This window comes from Propithecus coquereli, unplaced genomic scaffold (assembly GCF_000956105.1).
Source record: "Propithecus coquereli isolate 6110/MARCELLA unplaced genomic scaffold, Pcoq_1.0 Scaffold285, whole genome shotgun sequence".
Lineage (NCBI taxonomy): Eukaryota > Metazoa > Chordata > Mammalia > Primates > Indriidae > Propithecus > Propithecus coquereli.
The window spans coordinates 3438070-3459764 of NW_012148452.1; the positions used below are offsets into that span (position 1 = coordinate 3438070).

The window sequence follows — 21695 nt, forward strand, 5'->3', positions numbered from 1 at the left end:
GGCCTCCCAGAGTGCTAGGATTACAGGCGTGAGCCACTGCGCCCGGCCTATGCTTAGCTTTTGATTTGACATAATTATAGCACTTGTATTTAGTGCAAATTCACTTATTCATTGCATGAGTTATTAATTATTCTTAAGCATTGACATAGCACTCACTGCAACTGAGGCTGTGCCCATTGATTAGGCCCAGGGGTGAGTCAAGCGTCCAGATGTGTCTGGGACTGGAGTAAACCTGTCAGGTCAGGGAGTTCATGGAACTGAAGTCTGGTTAAACCAAAAAAGGGCCAGAGATTCCAAGGCAACGTTGTGTATAGATGAGCTGCTTTGATCTGCTTATCCCTCCAGAGTGTTGTAAAAATCTGTGATAGCTTCAGCATGAACATACTTTGAATGTAAGTGTTAGTTTTATTTGCACCTAGCCTTCTCCCCAAAAGGTATTTTGCCAAAAAGTGGCAAAACTGTTAATTACTCCCTTCCTGCAGTCTGGAAAAGCATGGAGCCTAGACTGGATTTTATCCCCCGGAACAGAAGCCTTAACCTTCTGGAGGAGGGAAGGAAACCATCCTGGTACCAGATCATGGAGAATCTCCTTCTGCTAGGAGAGAGGCAGATCATTGACACCCAGGGACACAGGACTAAGACACAGGCACACAGGGAAGGCTTAAAGCCAAGAGTGAAGCAGGAACACTCAGAAAAACTCTCTGGCAACTCAGCCACCACCCTAAGAACAAGGTAATATTAGAGGAATTTAAAGTTAGTGGTGCACTGAAGGTAAAACCCAAACCTATAGCAGTAAAACCCAAAGCTAGGTCAACTTCTTACTAGACTGACTCAACCACCTACATCAAGGGGTAGGCACACTTTGTAAAGGACCAGTAAGTAATAAATATTTTAGGATTTGTGAGCCATAGTCTCTGTTGCAACTATTCAGCTGTGTTGTTAAAGAATGAAAGCAGCTATAGACAAGATGTAAATGATGTGCATGGTTGTGGTCCAATAAAACTTCTATTTACAGACACTGAACTTTGAGTTTCATATGATTTTCTTGTGTCACAAAATACTATTCTTCTTTTGATTTCCATTCAACCATTTAAAAAGGTAAAAAAACATTCTTAACTCACAAGTCGTACAAAAATAGGCAATAGGCCTGATTTGGCCAAGGGCCATAGTTTGTAGACCCTTGGCCTAGCAGAATAAGAGTCATGAATATTTACTTTAATCTCTACTGTTCTAAAGATGATCTTTGGCTGTCAATCAAAAGTCATGAGACATCAAACACAAAACAACCTACTGTTAAGAAACAAAGCAATTAACAGAGCCAGCTTTAGATATGACTCAGATATTGAAGCTATCAGATAGGAATCCTAAAATAACTATGTTTAATATGCTAAAGGCTATAGTGGAAAACAGGAACAACTTATACGAAAAAATGAGGAATTTCAGTAGAGAAAGGAAAATTACAAGAACAAGTCAAATGGAAATGCTAGGAGAAAAAGGTGACAGAGATGAATACCTTTGACTGGCTGATCAGTAGACTTGATAAAATCTAAGAATGAATCAGTGAGCTTGAAAATAGGTCAACAGAAATTACACAAATTTAACACAAAGAGAAAATAGAGTGGAAAAAAAAGAGTATTCAAGAGGTGTGGAAAAATGTTTTCAAATGGTCAAATATATGAGTAATTGAAATCCCAGAAGGAGAAGAGAGAAAGAATGAGGCAGAAGAAATATTTGAAGAAATAATGGATGAGAATGTCTCCAAAATTATAAAGCACATCAAATCACAGATAGAAGAAGTTCAAAGAATCTCAAGCAGGATAGAGTAAACAAACAAACATAGAAATAAAAAAAGAGAAAACTACCCCATGCACACATCTAGACACATCGTGTTCAAACTGCTGAAAACCAAAGCCAGTATAAAGAGAAATAGAGGTAAAATTTGCAAGAGAATAACAGTAGATTTATTATCAAAATTATGCAAGCCATAAGACAATAAAGTAACATCTTTAAAGTATGGAAAGAAAATAAAACCTGTCAACACAAAATCCTGTCCCCAGCAAAAATATCTTCCATAAGTGGAAGAGAAACAATTTTCAGACAAACGAAAATTGAGAATTCATTACCAGCTGATTTTCACTACAAGAAATATTAAAGGAAGTTCTTCAGGTGGAAAAATATGAAATATGACGTCCAACAGAAACTTATATTCACACAAAGAAATAAAGATCTCTGGAAACGGTTAAAATAAAGGTATATATGAAAGAGTGTTTTTCCTTATTTTTAATCTCTCTAAAAAGATAATTAACTAATGCAAATTATTATTGGGTCTAGTGAAGAAATAATACCAATTCTACACAAACTCTTCCAGAAAATAGGAGAAGAAGGAACATTTCCCAATTCATTTTATGCAGCCATCATTACCCTGATACCAAATAAGGAAATTACAAGAAAAGAAGATAACAGACCAAATTAACATAGACACAAGTATCCTTAACCAAATATTAGCAAATTGAATCCAGGAATATGTAAAAAGGATAATACATCATTTCCCAATGGGGTTATATTGAGAATGCAAGGCTTGTTCGACATTAAAAATCAATCAATATAATCACTATGTCAGCAAATTAAAGTATAAAAAATGACCATTTCAATATATACAGAAAAAATTTGAGAAATTAAACATCCATTCATGATACATACTCTCAGCAAACTAGGAAAAGGAGGGAACTTCCTTAACCTAATAAAGGACATTGACAAAAAATTCATAGCCAATATCATACTTAATGGCAAAAGGCTAGACACTTTCTTTACCTCTAAGATGGGGAATGAGTCAGGGATGTTTGCTGTTGCCACTCTTACTCAACATTATACTAGAGCTCCTAGGTAGCAAATAAGGCAAGAAAAATAAGTAAAAGGCTTACAGACTAACAAAAGAAAGAAATGAGACTATCTGTAGACAGTATGATTGTCCACATAGAAAATCCCAATGAATCTACAAAAAAAAAAAAAATAAAAATAAAGATGCTGAAATTAATGAGTTTAGCAAGACTGCAGGTCAAAATACAAAGTTCAATTATATTTCTATACATGAGCGATGAACAACTAGAAATTTTTTTTAAATTAAGGTATCATTTACAATAGCACAGAAAAACATAAAATACTTATATATAAATCCAACAACTTATGTTCAAGATCTGTATGTTGAAAACTACAAAACACTGATGAAATAAATTGATCTATAGATTGGACACAATTACAGTAAAAACCTTAGCCACATTATCTTGTAAAAAGTGACAAACTCATTCTAAAATGTATATGGGAAAGAAATGAACTAGAGTAGCCAAAACAACATTGAAAAAGAAGACTGAAGTTGATAGAGTCACTCTACTTGACTCAACACTTACTATAAAGACACGACGAAGGCAGTTTGCTTTGGGGGGAATAAAAACACATAGATTAGTGGAACAGAACAGAATAGAGAATTCAGAAAGACCCACACAAATATGGGTCAACTGATTTTTGACAAAGGTAAAGATAATTTAATGGAGAAAGATATTTTTTTCAACAAATGGTGCTAGAACAATTGCATTTCAATATGTGGAATAAATAACCTTGACCATACCTCACACCATATAAAAAAGTTAACTGAAAATGAACCACAGACCTAAATGCAAAACTATAAAAACCTTGCAGAAGAAAACAAAATACAGGATAAGCTTTTTGTGCTCTTGAGTTAGACAAAGATTTCTTAGATATGACACTAAAAGCACAATCCATAAAAAGATTGATAAGCTGAATTTCATAAAAATTAAGAACATTTGCTCTTTAGAAGACATTGTTAAGAGAATAAAAGGACAAGCCAGGGACCAGGGAAAAAATTTGTATGCACTTATCTGATACAGAACCAGTATCCAGAATACGTACTCTCAAAACTTAATAAGAAAGCAAAATTTAAAAATTGGGCAAAAGATTTGAGTAAATGCTTCATCAAAGAAGATATACAGATGTCAACATGCAAAAAGATGGTCAATATCATTATTCATTAGAGAAATACAAATTACGGTCACAATAAGGTACTACTACACACTCATTAAAATGGCTAAAAAAACCAAAAACCTAACAATACCAAGTGCTGAAAAGAATACAAAGTAACTGAGACTCTCATATATTGCTATTGGGAATGCAAAATAGTGCAGCCACTTTGGAAAACAGTTTGGCTAAAGTTAAACATATACTTGCCATATGACCCAGTTTCTTAGTCAGAGGTATTTACCCGAGAGAAATGAAAACTTATATTCACCAAAAATCTGTCCACAAATGCTTATAGTGGATTTATATATGATTGCTGAAAACTGGAAACAATTGGGTGTTATCTATATGATGCAAAACCAATTCTGCAATAAAAACAAATGAATAGTTGATACACACAACATCGATAAACCTTGAAACATATACTGAGCAAAAGAAACCAGACACAGAGAATTCATCCTGTTTGATTCCTTTATATGAAATGCTAGAATAAGCAAAACTAAGTCACTAAACAGAAAGTAGGTCAGTTGTTCTCCGGGACTAGCAGAATTTTGGGGGTGATAAAAAGGCTCTCTGTGTTGATTATGGAGGGAATTACACATGGGTATATGTTTGTCAAGACTCATGAAATTGTACACTTAAAATGAATGCATTTTACTGTATGTAATTTATACCTCAATGTGTTTGAATTAAAAAACATATTATTATGGTCTCTGGAAGGTGGGAAGGATTGTGGTCTTGAACCTATTGTATTTAGTACTTATCTGAAACCAGGCTCTCACAGGGACATCACCCCCTCACAGCTTCCTGCCCAGAGGCTGTTCACCATTTTCCTTTGGAGTGTTCCTGGCTTCCTTTTGCTTCATCTAGATCATTGCTTACTCTTTTTTTTTTTTAATTAACTCAATTTATTCATGATTTATTATATTATTTTTAAATGGAAATAGTTTTTAAATGAAAAATTAATGCATGTTTTTTCTTTAAAAATGTAAATTAAAAAAACCAGAACATACGAAGAGGAAATCTACATACCTCCACAATCACTGCATACAATTGATTCTTTGTTCCCATAGACTTCTCTTGTATCCCTTTTTTAACACAGCTGATTTTAAAATTATGTTTATTTCATTTGAATATATCAATCTGTGATTCTTTTGAAGAGTTAAAGATTGGAGATAAAGCCAGAATCCTCTTTGACCACTTACCTCAATTCAAGTCCCCATTTCACCAGTCAAGATGTAATTACCATTACTGGAAGGTGGATCATTCTAGCTCTTTTAAAGAAATACTTTAATTTTTAAATTTTTATTAATACTTGTTTTTGTATATATTCACACTTATTTTTTTTGGTAAATTAATAAATATTGTATCTTACAGAATTTTCCGTGAAATCTTCAAAGATTTTCCCCCTTTTTGCATGTCTCTTCTTCCTATTCTCCTCTCCCACCTCAGTCTTACTTCTCACTCCCTCCATCCCAGGAAACCCATGTAAACAGCCTAGAGTGCACCCTTTCTCTGTGCTCATGTAACCATGTATGTGATGCATATACATATATATATCTCCACACTTATACATATGTAGGAGTTAATTTGTCAGTTTGTTTTTCAAAAAAAAATATACGTATATGGCTATTTTGCCTTATTCAACTATATCTCATAGGAGTCTGGGGTCGCTTGTTTTAATGGCCACCCTATTCAATAATTTCCCTAGTGACGGAGAAATCAACCACTATTAAAGAGCATATGTTGGCCGGGCGCGGTGGCTCACGCCTGTAATCCTAGCACTCTGGGAGGCCAAGGCGGGAGGATTGTTTGAGCTCAGGAGTTCGAGACCAGCCTGAGCAAGAGCGAGACCCCATCTCTACCAAAAATAGAAAGAAATTAATCAGACAACTAAAAATATATATAAAAAATTAGCCGGGCATGGTGGCGCATGCCTGTAGTCCCAGCTACTCGGGAGGCTGAGGCAGAAGGATTGCTTGAGCCCAGGAGTTTGAGGTTGCTGTGAGCTAGGCTGACGCCACGGCACTCACTCTAGCCCGGGCAACAAAGCGAGACTCTGTCTCAAAAAAAAAAAAAAAAAAGAGCACATGTTAATACCTTTCTTATAAAATTTATCCATAAGTATCTTTCCTTATTTCCATTACTAAGTGCTTATTCCTGGAGAGGAGGATGGCTACTGGTTTTCTTATGTTTATCTTGTATCCAGCCATCTTATCAAAGTTTCATATCAATTTCAGTAGCAATTTGTATGTATTTGTTTTGCTAGAGTCTCTTGAAATTTCCAGGAATACAATCACGTCTTTTCCTCCCAATGTTTATATACTTTATTTTATGACTTTTTGTTTTCCTTAGAATTTTTAAGACAATATTAAATATTAATAGTGATAGCGCCCCTACAAACTGCTTATTTTAATTAAAATAGGTTTATGTTTCACCATTTAGGATAATGATTAATGTTGGGTTTGGTGAATAGTCTTTATTATATTGTATGTAATTGCTTTTTGTTTTTTACTTTCAATGGTTTTTTATTAGGAATAGTTGTCATATTTTTCAAATACTTTTTCAGCACCTATTGTTACAGTCATATGGTTTTTCTTCTTTAGTTTGCTAATAGATTATGTTGATAGATTTCCTTATATTGAAATATCCTTGCATTCATGCAAGAAGTCTTGCTTGGTCATAGTTTATTATACTCTAGATATATTGTAGGATTCTATTTGCTAAAATCATATTTAGAATTTTTTCATCTGTGCTCCTAAGTCTATAGGCGTATTTTTTGTTTTATTACCATCTTGGATTTTGATATCAAAGCTATGTATTTTATAAAACAGGAGAGCTTTCCATATTTTCCTATCATTTGGAATAGTTCAAATAGCATTGAAATTATTATTTAATACTTAGATAAAACTCATTTGCAAACCCATCTGGATCAAGCTCATTTTTCAGTTTTAGATCTTTAATTACCCTTTCAGTATCTTTTGTGATAAAATGTTTATTTTGGTTTTCCAATTCTTACTGGTTTTGGTAATTTATATTTGCTAGAAAATTTTCTGGTTCTTCTGAATTTTTAGATTTGGTGCCATTATTAATTCTTTTCTATTATCTTCTTTCTTATTTCTAATATTGTATATTTTTGCTCTTTTTCCCCTGTTACTCAGGAAGATTTGTCTATTTTATTAGTCTTTGTAAAAATGAAGCTTTTGGATTTATGTTTTCTATTCTACTGCTTTCTGCTTCTATTTCTTCTTTCTAGTTTTTTAGTTACTATTTGCTACCATATTAAGATGAATAATATATTCCTTTGATGGAAAAAAATTTTCCCATTGAAGGCATTTTAAAGCTATACATTTGCCTCTGCGTGTAGCTTTTGCTGTCTGTTGTAAGTTCAGGTATAATGTGTGCTTTTTGTTGCTTTCTAGACAGTTTGTAATTTTAACTTCACTCTTTGATCCAAGGTTACATAGAATTGTGTTTATTAATTTCTATGCAGTTATAATGTTTACAGCCACATTTAAATTGTGTCTAGTTTAATGTATTATGATAATGAAATGTGGACTGCAAAATTGCTACTTACTTAAATTCATGGGGGTTTTCCAGGCCAAGATTTATCTGAACTGATTTTAGTGTATCTTCCATGGATATACACCAAAAAAATGTACAATCTGTGTTCAAAAATTCTCTATATTGTCATCAGATCAGGTTTACTATTAATAATTGCATTATTCAAGTCCTCTATGTCTTTATTTTTATCTATTAAATATGTCTAGTTATAAGAGTGGTATATTAAAGTGTCTCTAATTGTATTTTTATTTTTTATCAAGTTCTCTTTGCAATGGTCTGATTTTAAAACATCAGTTTCTCTGGTACTTGACGAAGAGAGTTTATCACTGCTATATCTTAACAGATTATGTCTGTGGCCATTATATGATATCCTGCTGAGTGCTTTTAATGTTAAATTCCACCGTCTGATACTGACATTTCAACTCTTGCCCTTATTTTTTATTTGTATTTGCCTATTTTCTCTTTGCTACCCCTTTATTTTCAGACTTCTTTATCACTTGTGTGTTTCCATACACAGCACTAACTGGATTTTGTTTTTTCTAAACACATCTGACTCTCTATTTTGTGACTGTAAAAAATCCAATCCACGGCCAGGCGCGGTGGCTCATGCCTGTAATCCTAGCACTCTGAGAGGCCGAGGCGGGCGGATTGTTCGAGCTCAGGAGTTCGAAACCAGCCTGAGCAAGAGCGAGACCCCGTCTCTACTAAAAATAGAAAGAAATTAATTGGACAACTAAAAATATATAGAAAAATTAGCTGGGCATGGTGGCGCATGCCTGTAGTCCCAGCTACTCGGGAGGCTGAGGCAGAAGGATTGCTTGAGCCCAGGAGTTTGAGGTTGCCGTGAGCTAGGCTGATGCCACGGCACTCTAGCCTGGGCAAAAGAGTGAGACTCTGTCTCAAAAAAAAAAAAAAAAAAAAAAAAAAATCCAATCCATTCATATTTGTATAATGGTAGATTCACTTGATCTCATTCCTTCCACCGTACTTTGCTTATTTATTTTACATTGTTGTTTCTTCTTCTTTTTTTTTAATTTCAGCATATTATGGGGTACAGATGTTTAGGTTACATATGTAAACTTGCTCCCCCTCCCCCCTATATTGTTGTTTCTTCTTTTCCTTTTTTTAGTTTTTACTGATTTGTTTTCTATTGTTTTTCTCTAGATTGGTGTTTTTCTGTAGATTCGTATTTTTCTGCCTCTTTTTTGGTACATTTTGTTGGCTCAGGTTGGCATTTACATTAGAGGTCCCACCCCAACCCTCCCAGGCACACTCAACACTAATGCCGACATTTGTCACCAGGCTTGAAATCAGGGAGGCAGTAAGATGTCCTGGAGATGAGATTTCGTTCTGCCACTCAGCACTTGTTCGACCATGGGCAAATTACCCACCTTATTTGAACATTAAAATGTAGATAGTCACATGGCACATCTAGGACTAACCACACCATGTGTATGACCCATCTGGCACACAGTTGGTGATCCTGTTCCCTACTCTATCTGTTGTCAGGCTCCTGGGCTGGGTTTGGGCGTCACCCTCCTTTGAGCTGAGCAATCAGATGAGGAGGATGGCCAAGGCCTGTTTCACATCTCTGGCCCACTCCTCTCAGAATTCCTGGAGGGGATTTCTTAAATCGGTCTTTCATTTCCATGGAGCAGCAGGGATTATACTCCTTTCCTGTCCTCAAACAATGTAACAAGACACTGTGGGGTGCTGTTGCTTTGCTTGTGGACACAAAGGAGGTGGGCCAGGAACCCAATGCTCCTGTCTCCAGCCTCAGATAAAATGGGGCATTTCTTCCACCTTCTCCTCTAAGCCCTCAGTGTAGCAGGAATGCCCACAAGATGAAGGTGTTTTAAGCATGGGACAGGAAATTGGAGTAGAGACCCAAGGCAGCCATGTCCTGAAGACTCATGACTTTCCCCAGGGTCCTGAGGCAGCAGCTACAGGGATACGCTCAGGCCCACGCTTCATCCCTACTCCTGGCCTGGCTGTTTCTCTCCTGGGCTTAGAAGCTGGGTAACCCACCGGTTCAGATAGCGCCATCACTGTCACCACCAGGTCTTGGGACTTGCCCTCAATGAACTGTCTTAGTTCTTTTGTTGTCTCTCAATTGTTTGGTAGAAAAAAGGTGGAAAGTATTGTAGATGATCGATCTCTATACCTTTAGTTTTGTGATTCTAATTATATCCAGTAGGCAAAACTTTGAACTCTTTGAGGGCAGAGGCCAGGTTTCCTGGTACCCTTTCAGAGCCTTCCTCAAGGGTCATGGAATTTGGTTTGGTGCCTTCTCCCACATGCTGAGAACCAGCACCCAGGAGAGCCCCTCAGCTGCTTGCATACGCTTCTACCGTCTGGGTCCTCCACTGTCCCAGGACCTTTGGGGTTTACTCCCTTCCATCCACGGGTTCTGGGCACCTTCTACTATTAATACAGCCCATTTTCTAGGCTGCTCTGCCAGCCTAGTCCTCCCTGTCACAGCTCCCTGGGGACAGGGAAGGGGCTTCCTCTCTGCTGGATGCTCCTGGGCCAACATTCCTGCTGCGGGTGAGGGGAAGCAGGTATGACTCGGTGGTATCCTCCCCCCAAAACCAAACAACAGCTCTCCCCCACCCTAGCCTCCTCCGAAAGGGAAAGAGCACCAAACAACTCTGTTCAAAACAGTTTATTTTATTTTATTTTTTTTTTTGTCAGACAAACACATTGATTTCTGGACCACAGTAGAGGATGGAAACCTTTCACAAACTTATTTATTTGAAAATACAAATATAAAATTATACTTTCCACATCTGTGATGTGAGAGACTGCCATCCACATAGTAATTTTTTACAACAGGGCTTTAAGAAAGCCACACACAAAGACCTGAAAGATGCTTGAGATATATATATATATAGATACATATATATGTATATATATAAAAAAAATACTCACTACCAAAGTTCTCATCAGTTTCATACTAAAGTATAAAAGTAAGGGTGAGGTCAGCCACAGTGCTAGGGAGAGTTTTATTTAGATACATTTATGTCCACATGAAACGCTTAGACTCGCATCCTATTACACAGGGAATTCCGCATTTACAATACACCATGAACGGCAGATTGGCTAGCCCACGCTACTCAAGAGGACACGCACGGATTCCACACAGGATGGTACAGTATGTACAGAATACAGTAGTAGAGAGCCTTCTGGGAGGCTCTGGAAATTTTGTCTCTCAGCCCCCAGGCCCCTCCCCTCTCACACCCCTGCCTCCAGGAAATGAAATCCTGTCTGCGACAATACATTCTGATGATTTGATAGCCAAGTGTTTGGATTAAGGTTGCTCCCCGAGGGGGGATGCGTTGTATTTGTATGTTTTTGTGTTTTAGTTTGCTTACTTTTTTTTTTTTTGGTGAAAAAGAAAAAAAAAGAAAGAAAGAAAAAGAAAACAAACATATTACAGTATTAAAGTATTGCTTAACTTCCAGCGTCTCCCTGTGTAGTGTCTGTGCCCAGGAGGGGCTGAGCTGACTTCTGCTTGCTTTCTACCTTAGGGTGAGGGTGGGGAAACCCGCCAGTGTCGCTCTTCAATGTGCTTGCCTACAGTCTGTCCCTCTCCTCTACCCTCGGCCTCCCCTGCTTTTGCCATCCTTGGAAGATGGCCAGGCTCGTGAAGCACATTCAAGAAAAAAAAAAAAAAAATTCTCCCCTCCCCCACCCCCCAGTCTCTTTCTGTCCCTGCGTGCCACTTGCAACCGATAAAGAGAAGTATGAGTTAGTGTTTCTTTTGTAAACAATTTCATATGCAATATAATACAGAAAGCATGGCTGACCTTCAATAAAAAATGTAGTAAACTATATTGCTTTATTCTTGAATATGCTGCAGTGAGTGAATGGCAGAATGAGCAGTGTGGTGGTGGTTGGTGGTGGAGGCTAAGTCCCTAGCCCTCGTTTGCACTAAAGATCAAAATAGGTTTTGTTTTTCTATTTGGAACCAAAAATAATTTTTTTTTTCCAAAATCCCCAAATGAAAAAGAACAACAACCAAAACCCCCCCCCACAAAATCAAAAACAAAAACAAAACCAAAAACAAAAACTGAACACCTTTCAGGTCATTAGAACCAACAATTACCCAATGATTTTTACACTAGTCTAGCAAGATGTGTGTAACATTCACTGGCTGTGATTGCTGTGCAGTGAAACATTGAATCGACAGCAATAGAGCCATGCTACCTTAAAGTCCAAGCTACGAGTTCAAATTAAGATGAAGGTTATGAAGGATAAAAACGCAAAGGCCTGTTGGGGCTTCGTTTGAATCAAGCCAATGAGCGACTGGGATGGAGCACGAGGCTGTTTGGTTTTCCCAGTGGATGTAAGGAAGGCCACAAACCAAGTCTGCGGAAGCTCCTGAAGAACTGACCAAAGGCTCGGTCATCTCCATCAGCCCCAAGTCCAGGCAGATCCAGGAATGGGGCCAGGAGCTAATGCCGCTCACTCTCCTCTGCTTGGGAGGAGAGGAGTTCGGGGGTCTCAGGCAGATGGATCTGGAAGCCAGAAGTCACCCGGTGGCTATTTGATAATTCCGGGGAAAAGCCATCAGCCAAGAGGGTTTCTCCCCCAGGGAAGGCGAAAGGTGGTTCCCATGTTCGCCATTGAGCTTAACTGAAACAAAGACAAGGCTGAACACCAGTGCTAAAAGAATTTACAAAAATCTTTCAGAATGGACTTCTAGATGGATGGGGGGACTAACGTGAACCTTAACCTAGGTAGCCACATTTAAACATGTCGGATTTCCACGAGATTTGTGCTATGGGCTACTGGGTCTCTTCAAAAGGTATATAAACATCTAAAACATATTCACACAGATTATCAATTTCTTCTGAGCATTCTTAAAAAAATATTTTTTTCTCTTAGTAAAATCATTTTAATATACCATGCCTCCCTCTTTTAAAAAATAAATTAAAAAAATCCAGTTTTGCATATCTAGCATTAGCATTTAAGGTAGTATGGCACACCCCTTCACAGTGAGGGGGGAATGGGGATCTACAAAACGCCGTGGAGTCTGCCGGCATTTTAACATTGTGAGACCTTGGGTTAGTTGAAACCACATCAGATCAGCAAAAATAAAATTAAACTTGAAATTGAAAAAAAAAATTAAAGGAAAAAACTGCCCCAAAATTATTAGCTTTTTTTTTTCATAAATAAGAGAAAGTTCTATCCTTACTGGTCCTAAATCTGAATAACTATGTCTAATTTTTTTAAACCTTAATTATGTTATACCTATCAATATGTACTAGAAGAAAGAGGAGAAAAAAAGTCACTACACTAGTACCAGGACAGCACGCTTACAAGATAGCCATTTTATACATTATTAACATACAATGATCAACAAAGAGTCTTTTAAGAGGTGATGAGGGTACAGAGAAAAGGAAGGGAAGTACAGTACATCACCAACATAGACAAAATAGTAATTAAATTCCCTAGTCTAGACACTGAATTTATGGGAATTTACTGTCTCTTTTTTTTTTCCTTTGTTTTTGCTTTTAAATAAAACTTCTATTTTGTTATTTTATTATTTGAACAAGTTTTGATATTTTAAAAGCGCCCAGCATTGTACTTAACCTGGTTGTTTGGAAATTAAAAAAAAAGAAAGGAAAAAAAAATAACAAAAAACCTCACCAAACAACCTAACATTTTATTGGAAAAACAAAAAACATGATTTTTTTTTTATTATTTAAAAAAAGTTGTTGCTGTTTAATTAGAATTGAAAAGGCTTTTTTTCTTTCTTTCTGAGTTAGCATTTTGGAGTCTTTAGTTCAAAGATGCTTTTGCCCTACCATGTCTGTGAATGTCTACATTAGTCTACTTTGTTAGTAAAATTTATAAAAATAGGAGTGCAGCAGCTCTTTATAATAAATGTCGCATTCAGTGTCTCATACTGGCTGTGCCTTAAGTACCAAATTTATAAACGTAACAATTTAAAAAATATTAATAAAACGTCAATATCACATTTTAAAAAAGAAAAAAATATATATCCACACTACAATATGTTTTAATGCCATCTATTGAGTTGTACTTCTATAGTTGCTGTTGCCGACCTATTACCAATATTTAAAAAAAAGTTAAATTAAAAAATATCCTTCATCATAAGTATCTTTCCCCAACCGAGGACCATATATTATAACAGCCAAATGTTAAACATGTGCAAACAGGAAATTGTCAGTTTTTCCCACCAGTCACAGTGCAGTGATGTTTATACTTTTTACTTTTAAAATTCTGTTTACATCTACAATAAATTAAAAAAAAAAATTCTTCCATAGCCTCTCTGGTGATACTTGCAGCACTGAGGTATTAAAAAAAAAATATATAAACCAAAAGGTTCCTTTCCTAATTTGTAGATAGAAAGTGAATGGAGAAAGGGTTGTATTAATACAGGCTTATCCACTCCTGGCCCGCGGGCCCCCGGATCTGGGAGCGGGGTGGGGGGCAGGGGGAGAAGAGAGGCAAAGTGTCCTAGGGACCTTTGGAGGTGCTGAAATGATTGGACAATAGAAAATGATCAAATATTTAAAAATTAAGACTGAAAAAGAATGTCCCCCCCATCCCCCGCCCCCACCCAAGCCAAACAGGTGTGCTTTGAAACTTTAAATATGTTAAATATTAAAACTGTAGCTTTGTTTTTTTTTTAAAAAACGTCTTGGGAAAAGCAGTTTTTCATATTTTAAATAAAAATCTAACTAGACGGTAACATTTGAAGCTGTGCACAGACGAGAGGTTAATAGGCTGGTACGACACTAATACAGTTCTTAGGTCTATCACACAGACAAAGGAGCTAAACAGTGCTCTAACTTGTCCCGGGGTCGTCCTGGCAGCTGGGTGTTCTTCCTCTCGGTCACTGACTTTGCCAACATTCCCTTCCCTCCTCCTTCCGCAGAGCATCAAACTGCCTGGGACCGACTCCCTCACAAAAATATTTTTGATTCTCTCTTTCTTAATAGTTTCTATGTAGTTAATGGAATTGTATTTACAACATTTCTTTTTTAGAAGTCACAATTTCAAAAAACCTTATAATATCACCTCTTTCAACAGAAAAAAAGCACTTATAGAAAAGGAGGACACTCAAAACACGGTCGTCCTTACCTTATTGCCGAAAATAGATATACTCAGGTTAACAAAGAGACATCACAAAAAAGAACAGCTAGAGAGTCTGTTAATTAGCCTACTACATCTCACTTCTTCTACAACGCAAAATAGAAAGTGTACGCCCACCTCCCGCCCCGCACTGCACAATGCGCTTCAGTGTGTGCTAAAGTTCCACCTGAAAATTCATACAGTCTCAGAATTGGTACCAAAATATTGAGAGTAATATTACCATCTCAACATCCTTTAAAAGTAAGAACAGAATCAAAACAAGCAAAAAAAAATTTTTTTAAGAAAAAAAAATAACTCCTTAATATAACAATTATACTATGGTTAGCTTTGAACTAGATATTAAAGCTATGTAACTACTGGACTAAGTCAAAATCACTACTAAATGTGATTCAAAGAGATTTCAAAGGAGAAGGGGAAGAGAGAAGGGGATGGGAAACCATCAAGAAAAACAAAACAAAACCAAACCAAAATATGGGTTATATACACATTTAAAAGCTGTTGTCTTATATTACAGCAGATTCGTGAGATGATGAGATGTAGTCAACCCTCGATCCGAAGTGAGCCATCTCTGGTTGGGATGGGGAGTGAGGCTGGTGGGGGTCCAGGTCTGAGGACATCACCTAAACAAAGGGCCACTCAGAAACTTCGCCCAGTCTTGCCTGGACATCCAGGTATGCTCTGTAGGGCAGGCAAGGTCAGGTATGCCCAGAAGAAAACATAAAGTGGGGGAGGGAGGAGAGAGAAGAAATGTCAGGCAAGTGTATGATTTATTCCAATGGTTTAACTAGAGCTTTCAAAGGACTTCATCGGACTACTGCATACGTGTGAAAATGGCCCGGCTAACAGCTTGCAGAGATCACAGCTTGGGAAACCTGACATCTAAGCCACGCCCGATGCTGGGAAGAGGAGAGCTCTTAACTCACTTTGCTCATTTGATACGATACTGTGGAATTCTTGAGGTAATGGTAGGAAATGCGGTCAGCAAATGTGGTCAGGTTGTGTTTCTGGCTGGACTGGCAAATCGCACCTTGACCAGAGATGCTTTTTTCTGTTTAAACTTCTGTTTTCAAAGCCAAATGTTTTTAAAAAGCTTTGGCCTTTATTAGATACCTGTCAATGATTGTTAATAGCTGAAAATGCAAATTTGTAATGAAAAATCACATTACACACCTAAAAACTGAAGGTCAGAATACTTAACAAACTATGCAACAAATAACCAGCTTTGGTTATAGGAGACAAAAACAGGCCCAGGATTCACAAACTTGCTAACTGAGTCTCCCTGAATTGACCAGGGGCCTGGGCTCCTTTTTTGGGGATGGCACCAAATGTCAGAGGGTCACCTCTGTTGGGGACAATGTGTGTGTCTGACCGGTGCTTCCAAACTGCTGCGGTGCAGCCATGTGACTCTATTAGCTTACTTAATCCATTTTGGAAGGGGGTGGGTTGCTACCTCCACTCCCTTGGCTACTTCATCCTTCTCTGGAAATTGAGTCCTAAGGTTGGATGAGGGAGGATGGGCTGGAGCAGCCTCCTCCCCTACCCCTAAGGGAAGGCTGCAGCAGCCTTGGAGGGTACAGAGCTGCGGGCAGGAAGCCCTATGCCACTCCTCTTTCTCCAGGGGCACTGGTGGCCCCAGTGTCTGGCCTTCCAAAGACCTGCTGTGCCTGGTAGTTGTTTAATTCCCTCTCCATCTGACTCCACAAAAGACTGGAGCCACCTTCGACCCTCAAAGTTCTTGGATAAATCAGTCCCCCTTGCTCTTAGAGAAACCTTACTTCCCCTGGGCCCCCAAACCCAGCTCAATTAGTAGCGAGTAGCTGTCCTTCACACTGTTAGTGGCCTCTGGCTCTGGCCAGCAATGGCTGGGTCAGTGCTCAAGGGGAAGTGGAGGCGAGGGGTGGGAGAATTCACACACAGGGGTTTATTTGGTTAAGAGAGGCAGTTGCGTTAGTTGAGGTGATTCCTTAGCAGCAACATTAGAGAAATCCAAGAGATTTATGGAGCTCAGCTCAGCCTGGTTCCCCCCCTGGTCTCAACCTGCAGAGTCCTGACTGACTCAGGGGCCAGGAGCAATCCCCCTCTATGGGAGAGGCATCCTACTAACTGCAAACCCGAAGTGGCCAGTTCACCTCTAGCCTTGCTTCTCCCATGACCCAACTCCAGGAGAGAAAGGCTTTTGTGCCCCAGTGGGACTTTCTGAGTGGGGCCCATTCCCTGGCCTCCGTTGTCACCTCCTTTTCCAAAGATAGAGACCCATGTTCCAACCCTACAAACTAACGTGCTAACGCAGGACACAGCTAGTGCTTCCATGAGCGCCACCCTTCTCCCTTCTCGGTGTCCTTCCCAAGAATAATGGATACTTATTTTCAAACGAGAACGTGGCAAGAGGCTTCCTCACTGCCCCAACCTCCCCTCTCTTCTGTTTCACCCCCTCCATATCCCCATCCAAGTGATTTAAAAAATGTTTAATTAACTTGAGCTCAGTTTAAAAGGTTAGGAAACTGGCAGGGATCCAAATCCACGTTACGCAGGTGATGTCGTTAATTTAATTTGCTTTTCATGCGGTAATCTGGATAATTACTCAGTAGTTACTGGCAAAAAATGTTTTCTTTTCACTAAAAGATGGAGTCTGGCTGTTTGACTGCACGAACCCCATTGGCTGAGCCCCAGCGAGCCCTGGGGAGCTGCAGGGGCCCAGCAACCCACACGGTCAGATCGCAAGACCAGCAGCCTGGCCCCCACCCCCTTCCCCCAGGCCTGGCCCCAGTGCTCCTGTCTCCATCCCCCTGGGACGGGCACAGCACGAGATCGCCTTCCAGTTTCCCACACTCTTGATTGTATGTCAAGACAGAGAAAGAAGAGGCGTGGGGAAGATACAGAAAAGGGGTCAAAAGAACCAAATCAAGGAAAAAAAAAGAGAGAGAGAGAGAAACAGTCAGGAAGGTAGGGGTCATGATTAAAAGCTGGAGGAAGGGATGAGAGATTAAAAGACTGGATTTGTTTTTGCCCCCACCCCCCTGAAAAGGGGTCCAGAAGGAGGAGAGAGAGATGTCGATGTGATGAGACAAGGGCGTGTGCGTACATGTATGACCCAGTGCACATACATGTACGGACACGCCGGCAGGGCGGAGACACATGGCAGAGACGGTAATACCTCAGAGTGAGATGGCAACGAAAGCACCTGCTCAATGGTATCCATTTGTAAAGGCCGTTGCAATCAAAGGTCCCTAAAATTGCACAATTGTTAAGGTCATCAGTGTGCTATACATGGGAACAGATTGTCATATTCTGGGAAAGGAAATTATCTCTAGGACTAGTCTGTGGTTGCCAGCATGAATATGTAATTCTGAGACACCGTGCCACGAGGGGCCAGGATGGCACCCTCCCCAACTGCGAACCCCTGGCCCCCCACCCCCGCCCCAAGCCTGTCTGTTTACCCAGGCGAAACCAAGAGCCAGATTCAGAGGGGTGGCTGGGTGGTGGACAAGGGGGGGACTCATGCCCCAAATGATGGGCATGATGGCCTTGAACCCCAGAGGGCAAAGATAAGAGTCTCTGTCCACTGCCCCAGCTGGGGAGAAGAAATCCCAGTGCAGACAATCCGGTGTGATGCTCTGTGATTATTGCAGAAAAACATCACAGCACACAGGCCAAAAGACCTAGGTTTTCAAGAACAGATAAGGTCTGTGTTTCTGGACACTGAAAATGGAAATGAGTTGTGTTCCAAGTGGTGATAGATGGTCCCCCAAATTGATGCGGCTCTCAGGTGAATAATAATATTGTAGATTTGGTGCTACAGTTGGTCCAAGGGGATTAGACTCATCCAGCGACTGACTTAAGTGATACTGGCTTGGGTGTGGAATTGAACGAGGACCCAGACTGCACAGGCCAGGGCTGGCAGATGTGTGTGTATGCGTGAGTGTGAGTGTGTGTGTGTGAGTGTGTGTGTGTGTGTGTGTGAGTGTGAGTGTGTGTGTGTGAGACGCTGTGCGGACGGGCTCCCAACGCCAGGGGGCACAAGCGAGGCCACCCTGGGGCCCCAGACTGTCTGCACTTAGTTTGTTCTCCGCAGCCTGGCCCTGGAGGCAGGGCCCCCCTGCTCTGTCCCAGAAGCAGGGTCTGACAGGAATGTGACCTGGGACAGCAGGCACTCTCATGTTCGCTCAAAACCAAACTGCCTCCAAAATGCTGAGGTGGGCTAGGGCGGAGGTTGGCCGATTTTCTGTTTCCAAAATGGAAGGGACAGCGAGCGAGTGGGCTCAGGCACATTCATGCTCACACACACCGGGAGGGAGAAGAACAATACAATCTGAAAACAGCATGCAAATCTGTTAAGCAAATTTCCATTGCCTGGATTAGTCAGATTATAGAACCACAGAGCATTACAAATATCAAATGCATCTGGCCTTCAGGGGCTGCAGCTAAAGAACGCAAATGGGGACTTACTTGGAACCTGGAAACTGGAAGACACGTTAGCAAAGGAAACCGCCTGGGAGAGGGCTTGCACCCACACCGCCTCCCAGGCACCAGCGCTGCTGCTGCTGGACCTTAGGCTGGGGGCTCTCTGGGGGATCTAGAGGGGGGCATTTCCCAGCTCCGAGGTCCCAGCCCATACTACAGTCTCCAGTCTCCAGAGATCAAGGAAGGAGGCTGCTACCGAGGACCCACTATGTGCCGGCATGTGGCATCTACTATTTCCATTAACTCTCCCACAATCTTTTGAGGAAGACATACTTATTCTGTTTTGCAGCCAGGGGAATGAGGTTCAGGTGGGTTATGTAAGTGGCTCAAGGCTGCATGGGCCGAAGGTGATTTGAACCTGACCTGCTCACGTCGGGGGCACTCAGGACACATCTAGACGGAGGGGCTTCAGCCCTCAGTGGCTGGTATGATGTTGCTGATGGCGACCCACTGTCCTCTCCTCTGCCCCCAACTCTGGGCTCTCCTGGCACACCCACAGGCCACAAGGAGTTGGTCAGGAACGAGGAGGTAGGAGGGCAGGGGAAGGCAGGTACTTACAGCTATGCCATGGCCGAAGCCCGAGCCCGGCTGTGGGCTGGCCGCACTTATGTAATTCCCCACTCCGGAGTCCTGGCTGGCAGGGCCATAGAGATCGGCGACAGGTCCTGGGCTGTTGGCCCCCGGGAAGCCTCCGGGCCGCGCCGGGTTGGAGCCTGCCGGGGAAGCGGGCGCGCCAAAATTCGGTTGAGCACTGTAGCTATTCAGGACTGGTGTGCAGAGAATAGAGCTGGGTATGAGGCCAGAAGCCAGGCATGCACCGGTCATTACAAGCCAAACACTCGAGAAAAACAGCTTAGGCCCAATTTCTAACACTCAACCAAGGCCATGCGAAAACATCAGCAGGGACTCAAGAATACTCAGCCCAGGCTACTACTAAGAAGCTTGGAGCTCCAAAAATATAGAGAATAAAAAAACAATCATTCAACACACTACGGCAACCAACCGGAGGTGCTTCACTGCCCACCAAATTATCACAATAGAAATAGAGATATATATGGAAGAGAGAGAGAGAAAGAGAGAGATTTGTTTTCACATCTGAACTGATGCTCATGCAGTCTTCTAGGTCTGGGCACGTTGAGACAGCATTCACATCCCATGCAAACTACAAAGGAACTAGTTTTAGACTACACATTGTGTTAATATTGATATTAAAACGTGACAGGAAACAAAGCAATTGGTGTCCAGGAAAAAAAAAATCTTTGCGGAGGGGATTTTTGATTTTTTGTTGTGTGTGTGTGTGAGCTTCACTTTTTCTTTTTTGTTTTGGATCCATTCAATGACAAATTTGTTTTTTGGTTTTTGTTTTTTAAAAAGACAAAAAAGATCTCCATCCTCCACCCCCTCCCCCCACCCCACTCCTCCAAGTCTCCATCGTTCCAGACTCTGCCTCTGTGTGTACACGTTATTTAGCTCCTGCTTACAAGTGAGAACATGGGTATTTGTCTTTCTGTGTCTGAGTTTCACTTAAGATGACGGCCTCCAGTTCCATCCACGTTGCTGTAGAAGACATGATTTCATTTGTTTTTACAGCCGAATAGTATTCCGTGTATGTATATCACATTTTCTTTATCCAGTCCTCCACTGATGGACACTTAGGTTGATTCCATATCTTTGCTATTGTGACAGTGCTGGGATAAACATACGAATGCAAATATATTTTTTATATATTGATTTCTTTTCCTTTGAGCAGATACCCAGAAGTGGGATTGCTGGATCATGTGGTAGTTCTACTTTTAGTTTTTTGAGAAATTTCCATACTGTTTTCCACCGATGGAAAACTAATTTATATTCTCACCAACAGTGTATAAGAGTTCCCTTTTCTCCACATCCTCACCAACATCTGTTATTTTTTTGTCTTTTTAGTAATAGCCATTCTGATTGGTATAACATGAAATCTCATTGTAGTTTTAATTTGCACTTCTTTGATGATTAGTGATGTTGAACATTTTTTCAAATGCTTGTTTGCCATTTGTCTTCTTTTGAAAAATGTCTTTCCTGTCATTAACCCACTTTTTAATGGGGTTAATTGTGGGGTTTTTTGAGTTGTTTGAGTTCCTTGTAAATTCTGGATATTAGTTCCCGGTCAGATGTATAGTTTGCAAATATTTTCTCCCATTTTGTAGGTTGTTCACTCTTGATTATTTTTTTTGTTGTGCAGAAGCTTTGCAGTTTAATTAAGTCTATTTGTTTATTTTTGTTTTTGTTGCTTGTGCTTTTGAGGTCTTAGTCATGAATTCTTTGCCTAGACCAATGTCCAGAAGAGTTTTCCCTAGGTTTTCTTCTAGTATTTTTATAATTTCAGGTCTTACTTTCAAGTATTTCATATGATGAAAGATTGTCTTGTCAGTTTAGCTAAAGTATCAGAGGTATATGACATTGTACTTTTTAAAAAATTTCAAATTATTAACAAAATTTATTGAGTTTTTATCATATGCAAGTCTTGGTGATTAGGG

At 40.0% G+C, this 21695-nt stretch overlaps 1 protein-coding gene across 1 annotated transcript in view; it reads right to left on the reverse strand.

Annotated features, from left to right (window-relative positions):
* Window positions 1-15192: 15192 nt before the first annotated feature.
* LOC105813644 (RNA-binding protein Musashi homolog 2) overlaps window positions 15193-21695 on the reverse strand; it is a gene marked incomplete at its 5' end in the record, with an annotated part of 75483 nt that continues 68980 nt past the window's right edge. Inside the window, 3 exons of the mRNA XM_012648406.1 lie at window positions 15193-15399; window positions 17876-17948; window positions 19741-19895. Of these exons, the coding sequence (XP_012503860.1) occupies window positions 17907-17948; window positions 19741-19895 (197 nt within the window). The remainder of the gene's footprint in view (window positions 15400-17875; window positions 17949-19740; window positions 19896-21695) is intronic.